Genomic DNA, 22432 nt, shown 5'->3' on the forward strand with positions numbered 1-22432 from the left:
TTTTTGGGAGGGAGTGGGTTTACTTGTTTATTCATTTTTAGAGGAGGTACTGGGGATTGAACGCAGGACCTCATGCATGCTAAGCATGTGCTCTATGTCTTGAGCTGTACCCTCCCACCTAGAACTTTTTTACCTTGCAAACCTGAAACTCAATACCCCTTGAACAGACCCCCATTTCCCTACCACCCTTACCCCCCATGGATTTTTACCTTTTAAAAAATTGGGAAGTAGTACAATTCTTCAGTAAAAACTTTTGCGAATATGTTTATTTTCTTCTAAACTTGTAGATTTTAAGGTCCTGACTCCATGCCATTTTTGGCTACTAACCCTGAACTATGTCCCCTAATGGATTTCAGATAGCCAAGCACCTAAAGGATAAACATCTTCTCTAAAACAGAGTAATAGTTTTGAAATGAAATACATTTCAGACATGAAATAATGACCATTTCACTATTACAGCTCAAAGTATTCCCTGGACCCAGAGTTTGCCAGAATGAGTGCATTCTCAAGCCTGGTGGGACCTCTGCCCACAAAGCAGAACTACAGCTAGTGCCCTGTGTCTGGGGATTCATCCAGCTGGGCTCTACCCGTTAGCTGAACCAGTTGCTGAGCAGAAACAGTTTGCATGAGACTGTTCAGTTCAGATCTGTAGGTGTGGCTCTCTGGGCCATGAGACTTGTGTCAAGAACCTGTGGGACACACTCATATGCGAGCCCAGTGGCCTCTGTTGCTGGCCACTGAGGAATCCCAAGGCTCATCGGACATTGTTTCAAAATCACTGCATTAACTGATCTCTAAGACCTAGCCAGCTCCTGTTTTCCATTATTACCAATGAACTAAATATGCTTTGAGGGTGTAAGTTCCATGTACTGGGGGGAAGGAGGGGGATAGAGTCTATAAGAAAAGCCAGAGCTCAGACAGCGAGCCTGGGGCTGAAGCAGAAAAACAGCAAAGGGCCAAGGGAAGGGCTGAGTGTTAGTGGTGGAGGGGAGCAGCTTTTTAAGAGCACGTGAAGCAGGAGGGGATTGTTTCTGTGTTCTGAGGCATGAAACATGCCACGAGCTCACCTGAGGCCATGTTTGTCCCCCATTCATGGCCGAGACAGTTCATGTACATGAATTATTCATGATTGTTTGATTGTTCATCAAAGTATCGAATATGCTTCCTGTGCCCAGCTTGGTAGGATGTCCCTGCCCTGGTCTGTTTCCTGAGTGGGCCATGGACGAGGCCTGGGAGGTTGGCAGAGGGTGGAGGGCTGTAGGAGGAACCCAGTTTCCATGCATGGAAGTCCAGCTCTGACCCCAAGTCTCTGGGCGTCTTAAATTGTCACTTACAGTGTGTGCCTGAGAGCGTTTTTAGAAGCTTTTCGAACTTACTTCTTACCCTGAGATCTATTAAGTCTGACATTTGGCCAAAGATCCTCGTTGACTAATCTTTAGAAGGAGTCTTAGAGAAAAGGATGGTCCAGATGGAAACAGGGAGAACATTCAGTAGTAACTGAGTTAGGCAAACATGCTGGCAGGAGTAGAAAATTTACAGGGAAAGAATCCCAACCACTTTGAAAACATGTCAAAAATAGCCACGAAAACAGAGACAACCTCTCTCCCCTCTAAATATTGTCCTAACTTCCATTTTAAATATTTATATATTTAAAGCTTTAGATTTAAATCTAAATCTCTAATAAAACCTATAAAAATGCTCAAAAAAAAAAAAAAAAGAAAGAAAGAAAGAAAGAAAGAGACTTGTGGGAGAGAATGGCAATGCAGATAAAGTCTTGAGATTCTAAAGACCTACAGACTGGTTTTGTTACTATTGGCTGGGAAGTACCTAGTTTTGTTTATAAAGCTCTGTGCTCTCATATGTGTCACATGTTTGGAAAGAGTACATTCTAAATCATGTTCCTGTCCTCTCGGAGGAAATGCTCAAATATTAAACACACACACATTCAAAAGAGGAAACAGTTGGATATGAACTCAGAAATCATGTGACTGATGACTAAGTTAAATTTTTTCTACTTATTAAAGGGGAAGATTCTGATGATTAGTTGCTGATTCTCCTTGCATTTTTGTCGGTTTGGAGATTTTTGAATCATGTTCCCATTGATGCTCTTTTCCACCCTGTTTTCTTCCATTTTTACTGAACCTGGGGAGAAACATTGGATCTGCAACTCCTCGGACGCAAGCATTTGGTACAACTACTGTGGTAAGTCCAAGGGCAAAGGCAGGCAGGTACTTGTATTGTCTACTACTTGGAGGGTAAGTTTTCATAAGAACCTTCCTCTGCTGTCGCCGGGACACAGGAGATGGCTGTGTGTTCTGGATGCTGCTGGCAGTAAAAGTGATGTCTGGTTACTGCCCTGTGTGGATTTTCTCCATCCTTCACGAGTCTCTGAACTGTGCTGTATGTACCCCCCTCCAAGGGCTTCTGTTGCTCCCTGTGGTCAGCTGTCTCTACCTTGAACCCAGTTTCAGATTCTTCCTAGTTTTGTCAAAGTTGTCTGCTTCCGAGATTTTGCCTCTGCCCTAAGAGTGACCGGTTCTTCCTGAAGAGGTAGGGCTGTCCTAGCTGCTTCCTGAAACTGTTGTTTGTTGCTCCAGGCTCTGATTTTGTTTTTGGTTTTTTTTTTTTCCAGCACAGGTTTGGGTAGGTAACAGGTGCTCTTTGTTTCAGGCTGTGGTTTCTGAAGGCTCTTGGAATTGGATATAAGTCTGATTCTGTTAGTTAATAGCTGTGTGACTTTGAGCAAAGCCTTAGCCTCTCTGTGCCCCAGCATTTTTATCTATAAAATGAAAGTGATTTTCAAACCTACTTCTCAAGAATTGTTGTAAGGTAAAATTTTTAGCACAGAGCCACTTAGAAACAATAAAATCGATTACTTAAACAAAACAAAACAAAACAAAACAAAACAAAAACCCAGCCACACTCTTAACAGTCTAACACTATTAAATGGTTGGACTTTTTTTTTCTTCTTCTTCTGGTTTTGTCTTGTTTTCTTTTTGTCTCCCCCTCTTTCTCTACAAATATCTGCTGGTCTGAAAGGATGGCTTTGGGGTTTGACTGCTGTTTTGGTTTGGTACTTTCCACTGTGTTCCTCACCATGGGTTGGCTGGTCTTTTCTACCCACCAGCAACATCAGGAAAGCCTAAGGGAGTGCCTCTGAAAATACTAATTCTTTGAGATTCTCTTGGGAAAAAGGGTTTGTGGTCTAATCATTTGGGGGATTTACAGACGTACTTTGAGTTCTGAGAAGTTCTGCGACAAAGGAGCCTATTTAATCCCCCAATTTTCAGTGTTACTTTGTTTTAGTCTTTGAGTATGTGTTTATGGTCCTGCAAACACACTCTGGCAAATGTCTCTATGAAGTTGCTTCTGAGGATCAGTCTCACACTCATGGCTTTTTTCCTGTTTGTGATTGTGCTGAATTCCCTCTCAGCTTCTCTCTGGAATTCTCCATCCCACAAGGTCCGTTTGCATTCCCCTGTTCCAGGACCTTGTCACTGCACTAGGCCCCCTTCTCTCCTCTCCTTTGCACCACATGTCGATTGAGCCACCTTCTCTCTGCTACGTTTCCTATGGCCTTTATTTATATAACACTTCATATTATGATTTAGCTTTTAATCTTCTAGTAACAGTAACTCAATTTGTCTTTTGAGTTTTGAGGAGGGATCTTACCTGTTTCTCTCTAACCCTGAAAAATTCTGTGGTCCTTTCCTGCTGCCCCACGGATGGAGGGACCGTGGGGAGCAAGTGGGATTCAGGGCTAGAGCAAGACCTTGTTTGCGCCCCCCCAACCCCCCAACACCACATTGTCCTTTCCCTGCCTTAGAGAATCCATCCTGGTCAAGATGGAAACACGTCGTGTGTGGCAAGCACTGATTGCTCCGGGTATTATTGTCCGGATGTTGGTGAAAACAATCCTTTTGATCCAGTCCTTTCCCTGAAGATGATTTCCACTTGACATAGACGGTATGCTTGTTTGCCAGGGCTGCCATGGCAAACCATTGCAGACTAGGTGGCTTGAACCACAGAAGTTTATTCTTCACAGTTCTGGGGGCTGGGAGCCTGAGAGCAAGGGTCAGCAGGCTTGGCTTCCTTCTGAGGCCTCTCTCCTTGGCTGGCAGACGGCCGCCTTCTTGCCGTGTCTTCATATGGCCTTTTCTCTGTGTGCGCTCATTTCTGGTGACTCTCTGTCGGTCTGAATCTCCTTATCTTCTAAGGACACCAATCATATTGGATTAGGGCCCACCCTAATGGCCTCTTAAAGGCCTTATCTCCAAATACAGTTCCATCCTGAGGTCCTGGAGGTTAGGACTTCGACATATGAATTTAGGGGAACATAGTCCAGCCCATAACATATAGAAATGGCAAGAATTGGCCGTTTTATTTTCCAGCTTTGGAAAAGGCAGAAAATGTAGGTGTGTGAGTGAGTCAGTCCACAGAGCCCTGGACACACACCATCCTGTAACCTAGAATTGTCAGACTCAGTTCTAACCTTTTTTGGCCAAAGGTAGTCCTGAAACTCAAAGAATTCATGGATTATTTAATTAAATCGATATTCACTGAGCATCTGGCCTGCGCCTCTTCTGGGCACCAAGGAAATTATATAGCAGTGAGCAAGCAGCAAAATAAAAGTCACCACCCTGGGGGAGTTTCAATCAGTTAGATACTCAGCATGTCAGATGGTGGTGACCCCTGTGAGAAAAGAATAAAGCAGGGTAGGGGACAGAGGGCAGGGATGGGGCTAGGGGTTGCGTTTTAAATTAGGGTGACCAAGGAAGGCCTCACGGAGGAGACATCCAGCAAGGACTGGAATGGTTGAGGGAGTGAGCCATGCCCATGTCTAGGGGAAGGTGGGGAGGAAAGAGCCGTACACCGGCCTTGATGCGGGAACACGGCTGGTGTGCTGCAGGGTAGCAAAGAGGCCAGTGCGGCTGCAGCGGAGTGAGTGCAGGGGAGGTAGTAGAAGACGAGGTCTTAGAGGGAAAGGGCGGTGGGGGTGAGGGACCTGTAGGTCAGGGCATGACTTAGCTTTACTGTGAGCCAAGCTTGGTCTGGCTCCTGTGTTGATAATACCCCATAAGGGGGCAGAAGTGGAAGCAGGCAACCTGTTGTGAGACTGTTACAATAATTCAGGTGAGTGAGAAAATGGCGACTCGGACCAGAGTGTGACTCAGACCAATGGAGGTGATGAGGAGGGATCAGAGTCTGGAAATACTCTGGAGATGGAGTCGATGAGATTTGCTGATCAATTGGATGTGTGGTTGCATCTGGTCTGCCCAGCTAAGCATGTGTGTCTTGGCATCTGGAGTGTCCCCCCTACCCCAAGCAGACCACCCTCTTTACTGGTCTTTATTCACACTTCTACTATTCTCTAACTGGAAACATTCTTGTCCATCTTTTTGTTTTATACAAACCTTTTGAGGTCCATCAAAATTCCTGTCTGCTCTACAGAGTCTAGTCAAGTCAGCTGAGTTTAATTCAGTTTATTAAGTCTTTAATAGGCATTAGGCTTAGTCATTATGCTGGGGAATACTGAGAATGTAAAGGTTATGTAAGATGTAGCTGCATCCTCAAGGAACTTCTGGCTTTTGTCTAGTTTATGTGTAGTAGGAGGGATAACTAGGCACATCTGCGGGATTCATTCATTTATTCCACAAACTCGGCATAACCACTGGGAAGTCTAATGGCCGTTTGGAGCTAGAAATATTGACCCACACCCCTTTCCAAATCTGTTACTTCCTAAATCTTCCCTATCTCATCATTTGCTTAATTCCCAAACCAGAGGAATCCTTCGTTATCTCTTTCCCTTATTATCCACATTCAATTTCTCTGTGATTCTTATTTTCATTATCTCCAGAATATATTCTAAAGCCAACTGATTTTCACTGTCCTCTGCTGACCACTCATGCCACCCTCATCTCCTCTCTGGCCTCTGTAACATCCTCTTAAACTGTCCTCTCTCCACTTCAGTTCTTGCCCCCATACAATCTGTTATTGCCACAGAGGCCAAAGACACCTTTTAAAAACGTAAGAAAATATTACTCCATTGCTTAAAACTCTTGAATGGCTTTTCACTTTAATTAGAGTGAAATCCCAACTTCATACCAAGATCTCCAAGCCCCTTCAAGATGGTCCCTGATTCCTATGATTCCCACCCTCCCTCATTATTTTCCATTTATATTGGCCTTTATTGGTACTATTGTTACTGTTTGTATTACCAGCATAACAAACATAAAATTTACCCTTTTAACCGTTTAAAAAAAATTGAAGTATTTACAGTGTTGTGTTCGTTTTAGGTATACAGCAAAGTAACTCAGTTATACATATATATATATGTATATATATATATATATCCTTTTTCAGAATCTTTTCCATTATAGCTTATTACAAGATATTAAATATAGTACCCTGGGCTATATAGTATGTCCTTGTTGTTTATCTATTTTACATATACTAGTGTGTGTATGTTAATCCCAAACTTCTAATTTATCCTTCCCCTCTTTCCCCTTAGATGACCGTTAAGTTTGTTTTCTGTCTGTGAGTCTGTTTCTGTTTTGTAAGTAAGTTCATTTGTATTATTTTTCAAGATTCCACATATAAGTGATATTTGTCTTTCTCTGTCTGACTTACTTCATTTAGCATAATAGTTTCTAGGTCCATCCTTTTAACTATTTTTAAGTGTATAATTCAGTGACATTAGGTACATTCAGAATGCTGTGCAATCATCACTACTATCCATTTTCGGAACCTGTCATCATCCCAAACAGAAACTGCGCACATTAAAAAATAACTTCCCGTTTCTCCCTCCCCCTAGTCCCTGGTAACCTCTGCTCTTTTTCTGTGAGTTTGCCTATTACATATATTTCACAGAATGGTCTTTGTGTGTACACATGTATGTGTCTGTTTTTGTTGCTTGAACACGTTGAAGTCATTCTCACCTCTGAGTCTGCACTCCTGATTAAAACACTCTTTCTCCAATGACCAGAGGGCTGGTTCCTTCCTGTCACTCACTGAGTAATGCAGTTGAGGTATCTCTAACTTACCCCCACCTCCCCATTCCTCTATCCCCACAGTACACTCAATCTTTAACTCATGACCTTGCTTGATTTTTTTTTACTAGAATGTACATTTATCAAGAGCAGGGCCCATGACTGTCCTTGTTCATTGTTTCTCTAGTGACTAGAGCAATGTTTGGCACATAATTAATGCTAAGCAGAAGTGGATAAATGCACATTTATAATCTACAGTGTGCTGTGTGCCAGAGACATGAAACATGAATGAGACATGCTTCCTGCCCTCAAGGCTTGTGCTGTTTTCATGAAGAAGACAGACATATAAACAAATAATTGTAGTAGAGATTTTTGAATGACCATTGAAAGATGATCAAGTACTATGAATGATAGTGTGTTTGTGACTGTGGGAGTGGGGCAGTGTGGGGGAGTTAAGGAAAGCTTAATCCTAGGTATTTTATTCTTTTGGTGCTATTGTAAATGGGGTTGTTTTCCTAACTTCCTTTTCATACAGTTCATTGTCAGTGTATAGAAGTCCAACTGGTTTTTTTGTATGTTGACTTTACTCAATTTTTAAATTAGTTCTAACAGTTTTTAATGGAGTTTTTAGGGTTTCCTAGATATAAAGGTATATCATTTGCAAATGGAAAATTTTACTTCTTCCTTTTTTATTCAGGTGGTTTTATTTATTTTTCTTATCTAATTGATCTGGCTAGGACTTCCAGTACTATGTTAAGCATGGTTATCCTTGCCTTGCTCCTGACCTTAGAGGAAAAACATTCAGTTTTTCACTGTTGCTTATGATGTTAACTATGGGCTTTTCATAGATGGCCTTCATTATGCTGAGGCCATTTCCTCTGCTTTTAGTTTGTTGAGAGTTTTTATCACGAAAGGGTGTTGAGTTTTATCATCTCTTGAGATGGTCATGTGATTTTTTTTTCTTCTTTCTATTAACGTGGCATATCACATTAATTGATTTTTGTATGTTGGACTGTCCTTGCATCTTAGGGATAAATCCCACTTACTCATGCTGTATGATCCTCTTAATGTGCTGTTGAATTCAGTTTGCTAACATTTTGTGAGGACTTTTGCATCTAAATTCATCAGGGATACCGGCCTACAGTTTCTTTTCTTGTGGTGTCTTTCGCTTTTATAGTAGTGCTGGCCTCATAAAATGAGTTTGGAAGTATTCCCTTCTCTTCATTTTCTGGGAAGAGTTTGAGAAGGATTGGGTTAATTTCTTTTTTTTTTTTCTTCAAATCTTTTTTTTTTAAAAAAAATTGAAGTATCGTCAGTTTACAATGTTGTGTCAGTTTCTGGTGTACTTATTTAAATGTTTGGTAGAATTCACCTGTGAAGCCAGCTGGTCCGGGACTTTTCTTTGGGAAATTTTAAATTACTGATGCAATCTCCATACTACTTATAGGTCCGTTCAGACTTTCTATTTTTCAGTCCTTTGGGGATCCCCTTTGGAAAATTTGAGACTCTGCATGAAGCAACCTCTTTCCTTCTAAGTGAAATTGGGGAATAGGAGATCTCTTCCTAATTAGGCTGTGCCAGGAGCAGTGTCTCTGGTGAGAGGGCGTCCTGAGTCTCCCTACTGAGTCAGTGAGTCTGGTTTTGCAATCTCCTGGGACGCAGGAAACTTGCAATTGGTTTCTGATTTCTCACAATGGTCCATGAATTATCGCTGAATTGATACGTTTGTGGGGCAGAGGAGGACTTCCTAGTCTTCCATCTTTCTGATGTCACTCCTTTGGGGATGGAGATATTTTTAACTGCGCTCAATTTTTCTCTTTATAAAATTTTAATGCTAAAGGTAGTTTTAGGGGGCTGACATTCACAATACTCTACTTACTGGAAATGATTTATAATAATTTATTGACATTTTCTTTATTCCATTTAGATGACAAGAAATTCCCTATTTCAATAAGTATTAAACCCTGTATAACATTGAAGGGAAGCAATGGATATTTGTATCTTTACTTCATTCCAAGTAAGTCCAAAGTTTTGTTTTTGTAGATCAGTTAAAAGGGTTCCGGAAGTATCAGTGGTGAATGATTGTGTTCTAAATGTATGTGTATTTGTTTTCTGTTGCCATGTAACAAATGATCACAATCTTAATGGCTTAAAACAGTACATATTTTTAATTTCATAGTCTTTGTGTATCAGTAGTCTGGGCATGGCTTAGCTGTGTCAGCTTCAGGAGGTCTCCCACAAGGTTAAAATCAAGGTGTTGGCTAAGGCTAGGGTTTCTTCTGAGGGCTCAGGTGGGGGAAAATACACTTCTAAGCTCATGTGGTTGTTAACAGTATTCAGTTCCTGGCTAGGTATTGGCCAGCCCTCAGTTCCTTGCCATATGGGGCTTTTCAACATGGCTTCTTGTATTTTAAAAGCTAGCAAGGGGCACAGTTAGCTAACAACACTTAGGGTTCTCTGAAAAGAAGATATCAAGAAGAAATTAGACATACAAGAGATCTTTGGAGGGAAATGCTTGTAAACAACAAAAGAAAGAGGAAGCCAGAGCAGGCAAGGAGAGGACTCAGATTGAGGTGTAGGTCTGAAACCTTTGAAATGAGAAAGAAGGAAGGAGAATTTGGTAGGATGGTCATCAGACCAAAAGGCATGCCTGAGACACTCTCAGCCAGGTCAATAGGGAGCTTTAGAGCAAAGATTGCCTGTCACAAGTGCCCCATGACAGGCAGGAGTTGGCTACCTCTAGTGTCCTCACAGTGCTTGGTCACTATAGGAGCAGACTGTGAGAGTTTGACCTCTGGTTGAGTGCTGGGATGGATCTGAGAGTGCAGTAGCTGGAGGCTGTCTGCCAACTACCTTCCACCCAGCGGATTCTTTGGAAGGGAGGTTTGAGTAGCACACTTGCATGGCCACAACAAATACCTTAATTATTCACTAAATATGGCATTTACTTAATATTATATTAATTCAGTAACAAAATAATTATGTGGTCATATTTTTTATAATGTTTTGTGGTTATGACCTGAGTTTTCCTAGAATATACTAGAACATCTGTATAAAATGTTGGCCATATTCATAGAAATCAACCTTATTTTTATGGCCCTATCTCCATTTAAATTCAGTAAGAGCTCTAAGTACAATCTTGGACCAAAAATAGTTTGGGAATGGAAATGATTTATTTTGAGAATTTATAGCCTTGCTAATAAATTATATGCTACTATTAACTAATTGACAAATAAGCCTTCCTCAAAGTTATTTCCAAAAGTTCCTGGAGCTGTCTTAGATGAGCTCAAAAACAGTCTTCTTTTTTCTAACCCCTGACATCCGCCATGTTTCTTGTCTCTCACTCCAACACCTACATTGATATCTCTGGCCTGCTGAGCCACGCAAGTGGTACGTCACTTTGACCCTTGTTCATGGGCCTGATGTGACCACAGTGATATCCAAAGTGCAAGAAGCTTATCCAGATATAAACTGTTGAGGTGTCAAAGCAGCACCTCCTTTCTTGGAGTCATTGAAGACTGGAATCATAGTGTGTTCCATGCAGAAATGCAAGAAAGTCCCTTGTTCTGCATTGACGGCAGACACCGTAGCAGTACTACTGTGTGCCCATATCTCAAGGCATCCTTTGTGAAGTCAGCTCTTCAACTTCTGTACACATCCCTGACTTGGGAGAGGTTCAAGTCAAAGTCCACGGAGTGGGCGATGGGAACACTGTTTGAAACAGATTCTATGATGTGCCTCTTCTCCACGCTTTACCTTGCAAGTAGAGAAGTGGAGAGATTAGAAAGTTTGGTGGTACTTTAGGTTCAGAGTAATAAGGACCTGCATTAAGATAGTGGTAACAGGAATGAAAGGAGGCTAGTAGGATTTGCCAGGATTAGGATTTCTAGTGCCGACTTGGTGATGAAGGTGAGGAAATCAATTTTGGATCTGTTGGGTGTGGTAATAAGCAGCATTTGAGTAGAGGTATTGAGTGCATATAGGGGACAGGTCTTCAGGAGAAAGATTGAGACTAAAGGTGATGATTTGGGAGTCATTACCCTATGTAGTATTTAAAGCTGGGGAGAGTGTGCACAGTGAAAATTGAGAAAAACTGAGGATAGAACCCTAAGAAGGATGAGTCAATGAGCTAGACTGGGGAGAAGCAGTCAGAAAGATTGGAGGACAACAGAAGGAAGTAGGAGCATCAGCACCAAGGGAAGGAGAAGGTTTTGATGAAGGAGCTGGCAGTTCTGTTAAGAATAACAAAGTTTAAGGTAAAGAAGGAAAAGTTTTTTTTTTAATTATAGCTGCAGTGAGTCATGGTGACCTTACTAGGAAAATAACTTCAATGATTATTTTCATTATTAAAAAAGGCTGTGTATCTTTTGCAAATCTGGCCAACTGAATAATGTAAAAAAGTTGAGCAAAACTCATTTTTTTTCCTTGAATTTTCCATGTTCACTGGTAATAGAAAGATCATGAGGAAATAATAGTTCATTTATTTAATTTTTAGTCGAAAGGTTCAGTCTCATTCTCCAAGAAATCTTTCATCAAAACTACTAAAAAGTGGGCATGAGTTGATTATCATCATTTCTTTTCCTTTCCTTTTGAAATTTCTAGTGGAACTGTGACTATAACTGGAAATTTTATATTTTCATTTGATAATTTTCTCAAAAATATAGGTCCTCTATTTTTAGGCATAGCACACATAATTCTCATTGTGGGACCATTCTATTTAATTACGGTCTCAGAACTTCAGTTTTCTCATCTGCAAAAAAAGGATAATAATATTCACATTGTAGGTAGTTATGATGATTAAATGAGATAATGTAAGAAAAGCACAGGGCATATTTTAAGTATACAGTAAATGTTAATTATTATTTATAAAAGAATATCTTATTTGAGGGGCTAATGAAAATTTTTTTTCTTTTTAAGGGAGAGACATAAAAAAATTATATTTCAATCTCTATATATCTGTTAAGTCTATACGTCTTCCAGAGCGCAAAGAAGTTATTTGCCGAGGATCTGATGACAATTACTCTTTTTGCAGAGCTCTGAAGGGAGGTAAGCATTCAACTTACCAGAATATGAATTTTGGGTGTTGTTTAACCTCTAGCAGCCTCATTTTCCTCCTCTGTGAAATGGGTACAATGAAACATATTTTACATGGTTTTAAGGATTAAATTAGAGAATGCATATAAGAACACTTGGTATGGTGCTCAGCATAAGAATTCAAGAATTATGGTGATTAAATATAAAATATTCATATGGGTAATAGAATCCTTCTTTTGTTCGTGACATTATAGTCCTGTCCTTTTTACAAGTGAGGAAAATGATGCCTTCAGTGGTTCAGTTCTTGTTCATTTGGACAACTGGTAATGGGGTAGTCTCCTGGCTCTTCCACTGTACCGTACTTTCTTTCTCTTTGAAAGGAATCCTCTTGGCAGATTGCTGTTGTTTAAAAAGTGTCCATTTCTCTCATACAACAGTTTTACAATGATTTCACTTAATCCCTGTGGGATTATGTTGACATTTTCTGTGAATTTTTGAAGTTTCACTTCCCTGAGATCTAAGATGTATCAGACTCAACCCTACCTGCCTGCTTCTTCTCTCCCTCCCTTCATTCCACAAACATCTGTTGAACCTGATTTGAGCAAGTCATGATTTAGATTGTGGTGATCTGAAGTCGAATGACAGGGTCTCCCTTTCAGAAGGTCACTCTGTTCTGGGAAAGATAATCATGGGAACAGATGTTCTAATGAAATGTCATAAATGCTAATAGATTATATGCGCTTAGTTTTACCTAGATAGTTATCAACTTACTGTGTCAGGAGAACTCAGATAAGGCTTCAGAGAGTATTTTGTTAGAGTCTTGAATCTGAGAACATCAGAGAATAAGGAAAAAGGACATTCCTGTAGAGGAAACAGCATCTGCAAACATATCTAGCCATGAAAGAACATGGTCCATTAGGAGAGTAGCTTTTTTGTAGCTGGAGCACAATGTGCCTGCAGGGAATTGCTGGGGATGAGCCTAGAAGAGGGGCAGGAGCCAACATGTAAGTCATGCGTGAAATGTTGGCTCACGTCTTGTTGTGAGTGGGTAGGGATGACCCCCCCGAGATTTCCATTTTTGCGGGTAACTAGTGTCCATATGGATGGTGGTGGGGATTGGCTGATGCAAGAAACTTGGATGGAAGGGAATGCAGCTTGGAGGCAGTGTGAGAGACCAGGAGGGCTGAACAAAGGCGGCGGCCCCGGGAGTGGAGGGGAGGAAGCATTGTGGAAGACAGAACTGGCAGGTCATGCTCACTGATTCGGTGTGGCCGGGAAACACTGGGTAAATCAAGGACTGCTCAAGGGCCAGTGACTCGATGGATGGAAGTGCCATTATCTGAAATGTGTGCAAAAGGAAGGGGCAGATTTTTAAAGAGAAAGGTGATGAGTTCTGGTTTGGGCATGTTGAGCTCAAGGTAAGTTTGGAACATTCATGTAAACATATCCATCTAGCAGCTAAGTATGTGGGCCTAGAGATCAGGACATTCTGATTTAAGACGCTTTGAGGTTATCAACAGACCCTTGAACATTTAGGAATCAAACAAGTAAGTAACATACTTATCTACTTTCAAAATCACTTTCCCTTTTGTTGTTGTTACAAAGGTCATACATTTATAGTATATGATGTTTAGAAAATATAGGCAAATAAAGATAAAATAAAAATTATCCATAGTCTTACCACTTCTTACACACACACACACACACACACCCCTTTGTTTCTTTCAAAAATACATTTATGAATAAATAAATAGATATTTCAAAGGCATCTTAAACTTAATAAGTCAGTTAGCCCCAATTTCAGCATTTTGCTAGGGTGGTTGTAACAAAGTACTGCAAACCAGGAGGCTTAGAACAACAGAAATTGAAGTCCAAGATCAAGGTGTCGTTGGGGCCAGGCTCTCTCTGAAGGCTCTTACGGATTATCTGCTCCAGGCCTCTTTCCTAGCTTCCGGTGGCCCCAGGAGACTCACCCTTGCCTTGTAGATGGCCATTTTCTTCCTGTGTCTCTTTGTGTAGTCTTCCCTCTATGCATGTTGGTCTACAGGTCTAAATTTCCCTTTCTATAAGGACACAGTCACATTTGATTAGGGCCCCCTTCAATTACTTCATCTTAACCTGACCATCGGCAAAGATCCTACTTCCAAAAAGGCCGTGTTCACAGGTACTGGGGTCAGGACTTGACTCTCCCTGGCGGGGGACGGTGTGCAACCTAGAGCGCCATGCAAGGTTTGTGTCCTGCATCCTGCACAGTCTCCAGGAGACCTGGACGGGACCATCAGTGAGCTGCATGTCAATCATGTCTAACAAAATGGAAAGAAAAAAAGACTTAAAAACACCATGGCAAGTCTAGACAGAGAGACTATGGAAGAAAGGAAAAAACTTCCTATTTTAGTACTATTAATGGGAAGTTTCCCCTGCTGTTTGAATAAGTGGCCCCCATTTTCATTTTGTGCTTGGCCTTGCAAATTACGTGGCTGGTCTTGGAGTCGGGTACGCAGGGACCAGGTAGTACCAGGAGCCAGAAATTCAGAAGTGACCCAGGCAAAGCCCCTGTCCTTGTGGAGCTTGTAGACAAGTGGAGGAAACAAGATGGGAACTAAGTCACGAAATAAGTTAGAGATGAAAGGAAAGTAATAGTCAGTCTGTGATAAGCGCTCTCCAGGCAAGTTCCAGGATAACCAGAGAGATCACAATGGTGGAGGCACCAGAGATGGAGGTGATGGGAGGCACTTCCTCCTCCTCTCTTCACTCTTTCACTGCCTCCTGGCCTCGAACTGGTCTCCCTGACTTTAGAACCTCCCTTAAATCCAGCCGCTGTACTCCAGGTCATGTGACTCACCTTTCTGAACACAGTCTGACCAGTTCACATCTTTGGAGGTTTTCCTGCCACCTCCATTCTCTCCAGTGTGGAACCTGAGCCCATTCACGCTTGCTTCTTCCAGCTGACGGCTTAGGATTCCTGCTGCTCCTTTGCTCCAATAACTTTGAGCCCCTCACAGGCCTGTGCATAAGCTATATTGACTGTTCCTTCCCTGCCTTTGCTCCTCTTCTTCCAGCCACCTGGAATGTTCCCCCACCTTCCTTCCCATCTTTTATGACAGGTCTACTGTCACAATAATATTAATATCAACAATATTAATAACATTAACATTATTATTCAGAAGATGCCATGGGAGGGTGGTCTAGAAAGGAGTAACATTTAATGTCATAATAAATAATGTTTTTTTTTAATGTTAATAACATTTACTAAGTACTATGTTCCAGGCATTGTTCTTGGCACTTACATGTATTAACTTATATAGCCCTTGTGGACAAAGAATGTCACCTGCCAAATCAGTAAACAAAGCATGTTGTGGCCATCAAGCTATTGGCCACTGTAGTTACCCTCCATCCGCCCTCCCCAAGGTAGACCCTGAGGGGCTTCAGGATGGAGAAAACAGGATACTGGCCCTAGAGAGTTACGGTGCACGTCAAAGGAATGATTTCAATGAGTCCAGACCCTTGCGTCTTCCCATATAGAGAAAGGTGCTAAACTCATTAACTTCAGATGTATATTTTTTTCTTTAATTAACAGTAATCTTTTCATGTTCTGACTACTTTTTTTTTCCTGCAAAAACTCCTGTGTATCCTGGCTCTTCCCTTACCTCTTCAGAACAGTCCCTCGGAGCTCTCTGAGAGGCTGTCTCCCAGGCTTAAGTCCTCAGAATGTTGGCTGAATAAAACATAATTCTCGACTTTTAGGTTATGTATTTTTTTCAGTCAACACCCTCATAATAATCCTATGAGGTAGGTGTTATTATCCACTGTCATTTTATTGAGGCACAGAAAAATTAAGTGACTTACACAAAGTCACACCCTGAGTAAGTGGAAGAGCTGGGATTGAAGTCCAAGCAGTTCTGGCCCCAGAGCCGTTACTCTGAACAAAAAAGCTATCCTGCCTTTATCTTTACTGCATCTTTTCATTGCACGTGGTCGTTGTATTTGGAATGGTTTCTGTGCATGTCTAGATCCCCAGGTGACTTTAACTCTTTGAGGAAAAGGATGGTGTTATACTAACCTTTGTCTTCCCAGTCCTTGGTACATAGTAGGCCTTCAATAAATATTTGTTGAGCTATGAAGTTTGAAGTGAATTGGCCTTGAATGAAAGATCATAAGATCTTGAAGATATGATCACTTTACTAAACTCAAGAACCAACATCTCAGTATATTAGCTCCCCTAATAAGGACATACCCAGAAGCAAATAAATAAATGCTTATTTGTGAGAAAAGAACTCACACATGCAGACATAATCTATTCATTTGCTGTTAAGGATTTTCTTTAGCCAATTCAAAGAACAATAACCATTACTGTTTTGCATTTGACTATTTTACTTAAAAAAATATTTTTGGTCACTGTTGCTTTTGTTAGAGACTCAAAACATTTCTACCTTTCTATCCGTACCCTGCAAGGTCACTCCTTTGTTTTTTCCAGCTGGGCCAGTGGAGTGTGGTTTTTCCTGTACTTCTGACTCTGTGCCCCACAGTTTCTGCAGGGCCAGGCCCACGGCCGTGCATGTCAGCAGTGACTACGTACCTAGGCTTCTCAGTGCTGGGATTGGAGGGAGCTTTGCTAACCTGGCTGCCTCCCAAATCTCTCCGCCACCTTTAGGAAGATTTTTCTTTATCATTCCCTGCTAAGAGGCAACAACAGTAAACATGCACATGAGCAACTTGGGATGAAGCATATTAGTACTAGCTTGTTCGTCATTCATTCATCACCGGGACCAGTGGGCCTTGAGTTTTTACCCCCTAAGGGATGAGATATAGGCTGGTACTGAGAGGAGCTCAGGGTGGCAGAGGAAGAAGCCACAGGACAGTCATAGCCAGGGTATAAGACTCATTATTTCTCTACAATTTTGCTTGGGACTGCTTCTGTCAGGAGGAAAACTGTAAAAGTTGCACTCCATAGTACTATTACAAAAAAAAAAAAAAAACCATCTAATGTGCAGTAACTTTCTGTACTTTTTTGCAGAGACTGTGAATACAACAATAGGATTCTCCTTCAAGGGATTACGATTTTCTAAGGTATTGTTCAAGTCATTTTGTACTTTCTAAACCTTTTGCAGTAACAGATGTGTTAAGAATTTGAAACAAGCAATTCATAACTTCTAAAAATATCAATTCAAGATTGAGATGTTTAAGATTTTTTTTTAAACTTCTTGGTTTTGGATATTTTGCTATTTCTTCTTTCTGTAGAATACAGAAAAATAGAAAATTTACACCAAAGAAAGCCCTTTGGAATTTTATTTTTCCCTTCCAGCATACATTGCTAAAAGTAAATGCAAATGCTCATTGTGTATACGTTGAATGATTTGGGTGAAAGCACTACATACCTACTATGTGTAACTCAGGAACTGCCTCCATGGACAATAATGATGCAATTTTAGACATTTGCATTTGATACCTAGCAATGACATTTTTCACGTTTCACTTTGGGTGATGATTTTAAAATAAATGTTAATAATGTATATTCTTTATCAATTTTGTTACAAGGTGTATCTTGTTTGAAAAATCTCATTGGTAGGCTAGTTTCAAGAAATTATTTTTAAAATCCTCTCGGAATTGGGAAATAAATGGGTTTTTCTACTCACTGAATTTTAAGGCATACAGAATTGCAGCTCATTAGAAAATAGAGAAAATGATAACCAATTCGGTGTAAATTGGCTTCCTCCTCATAAGACAAAATTCTTATAAAAGTCTTACAAGATAGAAGCATCTAACATTCTATATTGTATTTCTCACTGCTCGTTTTAGGGACAATACAACTGTGTTGCAGAAGCCATCTCTGGGGACACTGAAGAAAGGCTCCTTTGCTTGAACTTTACCATCATACATCATCCTGATTCCAGCTAGAATAAATGAAGTATTATATTTTTATTTTTCAAAGGTTTTATCCTTCCCTTAATTTTTCTTTTTTGCACAGTGTATTTGTTTGCTGGGACTGCCATAGCAAATACCACAGACTAGGCAGCCTGAACTTCAGAAATTTATTTTTCACAGATCTGGAGGCTGGAAAGCTGAGATCAGAGCTTTAGCTGCTCTGGTTCCTTTCGAGTCCTCCCTCCTTGGCTTGGGGATGGCCTTCTTCTCCCGATGTCTTCACATCTCCCGATGTCTTCCCTCTCTGCGCGTGTCCTAATCTCTTCTTATGAGGACACCAGTCGTATCGGTTTAGGGCCCACCCAAGTGACATCATTTTACCTTCATTACCTCTTTAAAGACTCTGTCTCCAAATCCAATCACAGTCGGAGGTACTGAGGGTTCAGGCTTCAGCTTGTGGATTTTGAGGGGACACAGTGCAGCCCATAACACAGAGGTAATGCAGTCTCTTCAGTCAGTTGACTTCTCTCCATTTCCTGCCTCTGCTCTGGGGCGAGCAGCCGGCCGTGCCCCCCTGGCCTGCTCTGCTGCCTCCTGCCTGCTCTTCCCGGGCCTGCTCAGGGCCTCAGGTAAAGTCTCCTCCACAGAACAGCTTCAGTGATACTTTCAAATCCAGGCCCAGTCCTGTCACCACAGTGCAGCTGGAACAAAACAAAACAAAAACAAGCAAGGCCCTCCCCGTGGCTTTTGATTCCCTTTGGGATAAAGTTGGAATCTTCTGGACGGTCTGCCAGGCCCTGCCCCGCTTTCCCTCCTCAGCCTCTTCTCCCACCACTTTCCCCTTACGCTCTCTGTTCCAGAATGTGCCATCCTCCCTCCTTCACCCACACAGTTCCCTCCACCTCACCTCCACAACTCTATTCTACCTGGCCTTTATCCCTTATCTGTAACAGGTGTGACCTTTCTTGGCTCAGGTGCTGTGTCCCTAGGGAATTATCAACAGGTAGCGTGTAGCACACCTCTTATACTTCTGACACTGGGCAGAGGCAGTCCTGAGTAGAGCCCTTCAGAAACCATATAAGATGGAGCCAGGTTTTGAGGCTCCTGTGGCTTTCTTGGTCCCTCAGATCTCTTTCTTCCACCTGCCTTTACCTCATCCAGGCAGGACCAGCTGTCTCTGTTACATGCTTTTGTAGACCTGTGTCCTTTCCTTCCAGTACTCAACACTCATTTTGTCCTTCTGTTGATCACCCGTCACCAGACTAAGCTCCCTGAGCCCAGCCGGGCGGTCAGTTCAGCTTTGCTCACCACCCTTGACCCAGCACCTTGCATAGTACTTAGGCTTGAATTTGCTCTGAAGCCATATGTGCTGAATGGATAAACGAACATTTTCTTCTTATAACATATTCAAATAATAGATACCAAAAGCAACATTCATGTAATCACTCACCTGATATTTACTGAGCACCTGCTGTATGTCAGGCCTTATTCTAGATGCTAGGGATACAGCATTTAACAATCCAGGCAAAATATATCCTTGCCCTCACAGAGTTCATATTTTTGCGGGAACAGACTGACAAATAAATGATAGAGTACTTTAGAAACAAGCCTGCTCTGTATAAGTGCTCTGAAGAACGATAAAGCAGGGAAGGGAATAGGGACCCAGGCGGGGAGGTGGTGGTTGCATTTTCAAATAAGGTGGTCAGGAAAGGCCCCACAGAGAAGATATTTGAAAGAGCTGAGGGAGCAGGCCAGGTGGCTTTCTTTAGTAAAGGCATTGCAGGTTGAGAGAACAGCTGATGTCAAGGGAGTGAGGGGAGATGAGGCTAGCACGGCGTCTGTTGCGGGTGGGTAGGCACGTGCTGTGGAGTTTGACAGGCCATTGTTAGGACTTTGGCTACAGCTCTGAGTGAGATGGAAAGCTCTTGGAGGGTTCTTTGTAGGGGAATGACATCAGCTCCCATTAAAAAAAAAGGCTTATTCTGGCACTTAGACCTGGGAAAAAACTGGGGAGCTTTTTGCGATAATCTAGGTAGGGAAGGAAGAAGGAAATTGGGAAGTAATCCAGAAAAAGGATGATGGAGGAGGTGGTGAGACGTGATCTATGCTGGATATATTCTGAAAGTAGAGACAACTCCAAAAGTACCTTTGTCTATGTGTTGGATGTAGGAAATGAGACAAAGAGAGGAGTCATGGATGATTCCAACTTTTTTGCTTGAGCAAATGGAAAGATGGAGTTGCCATTCCTTGAGATGGGGATGTCAGAGAGGAGCAGGTTTTAGAGGGGAAAATCAAGAACTTGGCTTTGGACATGTTGAGATATCTATCAGACATCCAAGTGGAGATTTTGCAAAGGCAGTGGAAAAGTGAGTCTGAAGTTCAGGAGAGTTCTGGGCTGGAGATCAACGTTTGGAAATTGTCAACAAGCAGAGAGGAGTGTCAGCAGAGAAAATAAGAGGTCCAAGGACTGAGCCCTGGGATTCTCCATCATCGGCGCAGGTGGGAGGTTTAGGAGAACCCAGCAAAAGAGAGGGAGTGGCCATGGAGATAGGAGGAAAAGCTGGGATGCTGGCCTATTGGAAGTCAGGTGAAGAAACTGTTTTGCTGATTTTGATTGGCTGATCTGTAAAATAAGATGAAGACTGAGTGTTGACTTTGGGATTTTGCAATGCAGAGGTCTGTGATTTGATAATGTCACCAACAGAGAGACCTATGATTTTTCCAAGCATAAGTTCCAACTGTGTGCCACCAAAATATGGGGGTGATTGTATTAAGCTCTCTGCAAAGCCCTGTGGAATCCCCACTCATCAAGGACTGAGGTGGGAGATCCTTACCCACCTCCATTTCACCCCTTAAGGGGAGGGGTTTGGGGCTAAAGCTCACAGCACAGCTTTCTCCAAAAACCATCTTCCACAGATAGTCTCCTTGAAGATCCTCCCTTGCATCAGGGGACCTCTTTTTATATTTGATGTAAATATTTTTTACTACTTGAAGTAAATACTTAATATACATGATGTATGTAAAAATATTTTTTTTTTTTGTTTTTGCATACTGATAGCTCATTCTATAACTCTTGAGCTCTTGAGGGGGTAATCAGACATTTCGTATTCCCTGCTGCTGTTCCTGTGCACACCATCGCCCTGGCTCCAGGAACGGATCCTGATTTGCCAGATAAGGTATTCTTGCATGGAATTATTGGTCTAGCTGGGCACATGACTGAAGTTGGCTCAGTCAGACTGCAAGGAAGGACTAAAATTCCTAGGCTATCTCACTGGGTATAAACAAGGAGGATGTAGCCTCCGTTTCTGCTCACAATCACTTGGTGACTATAAAGGGAACCAGACTTCTGATGAAGCCCATCTTGCGGACAGAAGAATGGAGAGTTAGAAAGGACCTGAAGCTCTGCGGACACTGTTGCATCATTGAATCAGCAAAGTCTGGACCCTGCCGTACCTCTGGACTGTCCTGTTACTGGTTTAGTGAGTTGGAGTCAGGACTCTATCACTTGCAGCTGAAAACATTCTAATTGATTTACAGCAACGTGGTCTGCCTCGTCCCAGGAGTCAGGCTAATTTCAGATTCCGGCCCTCCCTTTATTCCTCTCTGACTTTTTCCATTGCTTTTATTTTTAATTAATTTTTAAAAATTGAGGTAACACTGATTTATAACATTATGTATTTCACGTGTACATTATATTTCTACTTCTGAATCCCCTACAGCATGCTCACCACCAAAGATTTAGTTTCCATCAGTCCCCATGTTTGATCTCCTTTACCCATTTAAATCACCCCCACTCTAGTAATCACTACCTTGTTCTCTGTATCTACGGTTTGTTTTTAATTTTTTCCATTGCTTTTGACCCTTCCGTTGCTGATGCTTGTGGGGCCAGCTGATCTATTTAGGCATCGTGGGCACAGGGCTTAAGGCCCTCAAAAATATTTTCATTTTAATTTCTCTTAAAATCAGAATTTTAAAAATGAATATAATAACAATGAATATATAATAATGAATCTAGTCCAGGTTGTATTCACCTTTATGCCAAGGCAGTTATAAAATATACCTTTTAATTTATGCATTCTCTTTATGCAGAATGGGGTCCCACAAAGGCAAAAGGGTTAGGACCTGAGAAAGTCATAATGTGGCCCTGGGTGCTTGGTTACTACATTCCTGACTTGACTGTACACACTACTTCCTGCCACCTTCTCTAGCTTATGAAATGTTTCTATTTATTTGTTTATTGTCTGGTTCTGCCACTAAACTGTACTCCCTGAGAGCAGGAACTTTGCTTTGTTTATTGTTCTCTGCCCTGGGATTACCAGACCCAGGAAAGCAGGGACACTTCCACCTGGCCCCACTCCCTGTTTCCCAGGCTAAGACAAACCTCTCTGCTTCACTCGTTCCCCTGCTTCTAGGCTTGTCCTCTCTTATCTGTGGGTCACTCTGCAGCCTCAGAGTCTTCATCCTCACAGCTTTCCCACTCACCACCCCCCCAGCTCTTCTGCTTCTCCATCTCTCTTAAACCTTTTCTAGGCCTTTCTTTCCTTTTC

At 41.8% G+C, this 22432-nt stretch overlaps 1 protein-coding gene across 1 annotated transcript; it reads left to right on the forward strand.

Annotated features, from left to right (window-relative positions):
* Nucleotides 1–1921: 1921 nt before the first annotated feature.
* On the forward strand, nucleotides 1922–17942 carry LY96 (lymphocyte antigen 96). The gene is made up of 5 exons (XM_010951472.3): nucleotides 1922–2202; nucleotides 8917–9006; nucleotides 11907–12035; nucleotides 17038–17090; nucleotides 17820–17942. Exons 1-5 carry the CDS (start codon nucleotides 2091–2093, stop codon nucleotides 17916–17918), a joined length of 483 nt encoding a protein of 160 aa, XP_010949774.2. The 5' UTR covers nucleotides 1922–2090; the 3' UTR covers nucleotides 17919–17942.
* The last annotated feature ends 4490 nt before the right edge of the window (nucleotides 17943–22432 follow it).

The sequence above is a fragment of the Camelus bactrianus genome, chromosome 29 (assembly GCF_048773025.1).
Source record: "Camelus bactrianus isolate YW-2024 breed Bactrian camel chromosome 29, ASM4877302v1, whole genome shotgun sequence".
Taxonomy (NCBI): domain Eukaryota; kingdom Metazoa; phylum Chordata; class Mammalia; order Artiodactyla; family Camelidae; genus Camelus; species Camelus bactrianus.

Bases quoted from the DNA above. Each gene is read 5' to 3' on its own strand.
- LY96 (XM_010951472.3), top strand. From the start codon at position 2,091: ATGTTCCCATTGATGCTCTTTTCCACCCTGTTTTCTTCCATTTTTACT. The intron at 2,203-8,916 runs GTAAGTCCAAGG...TATTCCATTTAG, and splicing joins CATTTGGTACAACTACTGTG to ATGACAAGAAATTCCCTATT. The intron at 9,007-11,906 runs GTAAGTCCAAAG...TTTCTTTTTAAG, and splicing joins GTATCTTTACTTCATTCCAA to GGAGAGACATAAAAAAATTA.